This window comes from Sinocyclocheilus anshuiensis, unplaced genomic scaffold, assembly GCF_001515605.1.
Source record: "Sinocyclocheilus anshuiensis isolate Anshui unplaced genomic scaffold, SAMN03320099.WGS_v1.1 scaffold507, whole genome shotgun sequence".
In the NCBI taxonomy this organism is placed as follows: Eukaryota; Metazoa; Chordata; class Actinopteri; order Cypriniformes; family Cyprinidae; genus Sinocyclocheilus; species Sinocyclocheilus anshuiensis.
Window position 1 is genome coordinate 153,179 of NW_015551034.1, and position 4,269 is coordinate 157,447.

At 33.3% G+C, this 4,269-nt stretch overlaps 1 protein-coding gene across 2 annotated transcripts in view; it reads left to right on the forward strand.

Moving 5' to 3' along the window:
- The window catches only part of LOC107661291 (nuclear receptor subfamily 1 group I member 2-like), a 33,928-nt gene that overhangs the window by 12,997 nt on the left and 16,662 nt on the right, over positions 1–4,269 (forward strand). Inside the window, exon 1 of one of the 2 annotated variants that reach the window (XM_016450791.1) lies at positions 3,238–3,661. The exons of the other annotated variant lie outside the window; for it this stretch is intronic. Within the exon in view, the coding sequence (XP_016306277.1) occupies positions 3,653–3,661 (9 nt within the window). The 5' untranslated portion in view covers positions 3,238–3,652. Of the gene's footprint in view, positions 1–3,237; positions 3,662–4,269 lie in introns of those variants that run through there. 2 annotated transcript variants of the gene reach the window in all.

Consider the following 4,269-nt stretch of genomic DNA (forward strand, 5'->3'; position numbering starts at 1 on the left):
GATGAACTTATCATCAGTCAGTTGCTTTAAAAAAGTATAATTGATGTATATAGTGTTTTATTTTAATATTTGTACATTCAATTTCTTGAATTTTACTGCTAAATACTGTACCTGAAAAATAAAAATTTGTAAATACTGCTAAATACTGTACCTGAAAAAATTCTAATAACAAAGATAAAATAATGACAAAGATTTTTATCTTTGCTAACTTTGCCTAAATGTCTGCCATTGTTTTTTATTTTATATTTTGTTAAGGTGTAAGAGGTGTTATGTTTCTGCAGTCTTCCATTTTTAGCAAATTAAGAAAACTTTGTCTAAAACAATTTTTGTGATGGTTTGTATTTTTTGTGCTCTGTATGGAACATTAGTGCCTGTTTAAGTGATGAACTCCATTACTTGTGTTTGTTTTCAGACATGATAACAGACGTTTTATACTTGTGCTACAACTTTTTGGCCTGTGCTACAAAACTTTCAACCTCTGTAGCACCAGTGCTATGTGAAAAAAAAAAGTTAACGTACAGCCCTGTATATATATATATATATCAGTGGTATAGTGGTCTTCTGAAATGAGGAGGCAAGTTTTTTTTTGATCAAATGTAAATTCATGTCCCAGTCACGTCATTTTCTTGGTTAAATAAACATTACTTACAGAAAGTAAGAAAAAAAATCTATTTAATATTTTTATATTAATGCAATCAATATTCTATTTATTAAAGCCATATGAATCTCATCAAGTTAGTGTTTTTAAGCATTGTACTTTTATTCCAAAATAATAACTCAAGGCAGTAACAATTTAAACAATATGTTTTATTTGTGAACTTATATATGTTCAGCTGTTCTTTTTAATAGTTAACTTGTAACTATTTTTGAATTTTTCGGATCATCAGTCATCAAGGCTCAGTAAATATTGGTCACAAACACAGAGATTTAGGCCTAAATTTCACCAAGCTGATTACTCACTAAAAACTCTCACAGATCATGTTTTCGTGCCATTTCAAGTCTTATTTTGATGTAACAAAGTGGTTATATCTAAGTTTATGAGTTGTTTACTTACTTTTTTCAGTTAGTCTTCTGCCATTATATAGTTCATTCAGATCCACGAACGCGCATGAATACAAAAGGCGGGATTTATTGCCTGGACCAATCACGGCTGAACATAACCAGTCATATCCAATCATATCGCGATACATTGCCTCCTCTCACGTGACTTTCCCCCATTCATTCTCAATTACCCGCATCAAACTTAGGGGGTCTGTTAAAACTCAAAGGGCTCAGGGGAGGCCAGAGAGATGCGGACTCCCGCTGTAACTTTAAACTTTGTTTCTTTAAAAAAAATGAGTAATTTATACACTTTTTAATGTTATATTTTGTAATATTGCCGTTGTTTTATTTTTTTACTACAATTTTTTTTCTCATCCAATATTTTGATGCCCCTGAATACACACACACACATATGTAAACTTTCATCTTCTCAACCTCATAGTTAAAAGGTAATGTGCACAACCTCAGAAAATATTGGATTTCTGCAGAAAATCCGATTTGATCCACATTCAGCTGAGGTGTGAATGTAGCCAGAGACTCACAGTCACATGAGGACATACATCTTACTGTATTAGCTGAAAAGAAATACAGCATTTAGATTAAAAAAAAAATTATAAATTATGTTTTGGTTTGTTGCTAAATTTGTTTTAATACAGCAAATGGCATTAATTCAAATCAACAAATGTAATTTTTATGACAACAATTAGCATGCTGTCCGTGCACTGTGTGATATTTTCCAGTGACCTAGTAAGAAGACGGATCAATAGAGCATTAGCTAAATGTATTTACACAGCTGAGGACAAGATACATTAACATCCCAGTTTCATGTGTTCATTAATTGTTAGTTAAGCACATAAATGTGTATATACTGACCTAAAAGGTGAACCCAGAGTATACCTATGACCATAAATTAGCGAATAACTACATGTAGGACAGGTGTACTTTTGCGTTACCCATTACCTTGATGAATTTAGGATTTGGAGAAGAATAGCAGGTTTTCTGAGCTGTTGTTCCAAAATTTAATTTCACAATGCAAATTCTAAACAGTCCAGAGGGTAGTGGTTCCACAGTGTTAAGGGAAAGTGAACAGTGAAAGCTAGAGGCGTTGCTAATGCAGAGATTGAGCAGATAAGAGGCAGGGTAATTGGAGCAGTCGAGGGAGAAATCAGCACTTGAGAGCTTCCTCTCGTTTCTGACAAACCTGTACTCAGATTGTATGTAGGCAATGGACAACACTCTCAGAAAACAGCACATTACTTAACCAGCAGGTTATTGCTCTTTGGACCCAGAGAGTGAACTCGGTCTGACCTTGCAGAGTTCATCTGCGTCAACTGTCAGCATTAAGGTCCTGAAACACTTTAATCTGCACCAGTCTCCGTAAAATAGGTCACTATTCTGTCTAGTGGCCTTTCTTTGGTCATGTACTAGAGTGGGGAAGCAAATATATGTGTGGTTCAATTAGTTACAAATAGTTACAGTTTTACAGATGATAGCTGAAGTGAAAGAAAAATGCTGTTATTTTTTACTCGTGTTACATCATGTCATTATAAACCTGCATGGAACATAAAAGTAGATATTTAGAAGAATGTTGAAGCTGCTCTGTTTTAAGTAGCCTGTGCAACTTATTGCGCTATATTGCAAGACTTCTGAACCCATACGATAGCTTTGAGTGCTGAAAATGTTGAATTATTTTTTTTATTCACTCCACTTTTACGTTACCGCATTCAAATCTCAATTTTAGTTGTTTTTAGATGGGAATTTATTTTATGAAACTTCTTTTAGGAATTTTATTTATTCAACACAACATGTTGTCAGATGTTCTGTGCTATTTCATTTGATCAACAGTCCAATAAAAAACTGAATATTGTGAAAATTATTGCAATTTAAAATGTTCTATTTGGATATATTTTAAAATGTATTTTTCTTCTGTGATGCAAAGCTGAATTTTCAGCATCATTACTCCAGTCTTCAGTGTCATGTGATCCTTCAGAAATCATTCTAATATTCTGATTTACTGCTAAAAAAACAACATAATTTAGGCTATTTGAAACATTTGTAACATTAGTATTATAAGTTGCTAAGAAAAAATCATCTGCTAAATGAATAAATATAAATGTTAATTTATTAAACAAAAGTTTTGGACTTGATAGTTAAAATAAAAAACAGAATCATTCAAATTAAATTTAAATGATAAAATAAGCCATTTGTAACAATGAATGGCTATTTTATACATTATGATAAAAAACATATATTTTATACAGTGGAAGAAGAAGAAGGAATAAGTGGTTTTTGTTATTGGACATCAATTCTGTTCCCTTAAAGTGTTTTTCCCCTCATGCACAGGGAGAAAAAAAAAAGTCATAAAGGAACCTTCTTCTGACACTGAATAACCGTATAGACTATTATGCTGCAGGTACTTCAGTATTTTGGCTTAGAGCGGGAGTCTGACTTGACCAATGCTTAATGGTCCCACGTGGATACCATGGCAACAAGTAATTTCAGCTTTGTTTGGCATTGCTGTGTGTGTATGCGCCGTGTTCTTTCAATAGCTTATTTAGGATAAAGGTCTTGCCCTGGAGGACACGCTCTAGATTTCTGCGCTACACAGATCATGCAAAGGGTATGTTTCCTGAACTCTGAACACCTGCTCTGCTTTACAATTACATTCACAGCCGGGAGTGATTCAGCCTGCTCATAAATAACTGTCTAATGTTTATGTGATGATTGATACATGATTTATTCACTGTGATTTTATTATTGGAGTTTTCAGACAGCTTGGTAGTAAAGGTGGTTTAGATGTAGTCATTTGTGTGAACCATGGATGTGATATTGGTAAGTTTAATACACTGCTGAAATTGTCTCATTGTATTGTGTTGTTTAGAATTTTTTTTTCCAAAATCACCTGACCATTTAACATAACTATTTCTTCTCTCAAATTTAAAGAGAATTCATAAAATGTGTATTGCTGTGCCTTTGAATTGTTTTATAGATTATGTATGATTGCAATCAGCCTCTCTCGCGCTTTCTGTGCTTGTGTTCCTTTTAGGACCAGTTCAGATAGAGTATAAATATATATTTAAATAATGCATGCTGATATTACATGCTGAATGAAGATGTTGCACAGGTTTATTATATTCTGTATTCTAGAGGGTGTGTATATTGATATATATGTGTGTGTGTGTGTGTGTGTGTGTGTGTGTGTGTGTGTGTGTGTGTGTGTGTGTGTGT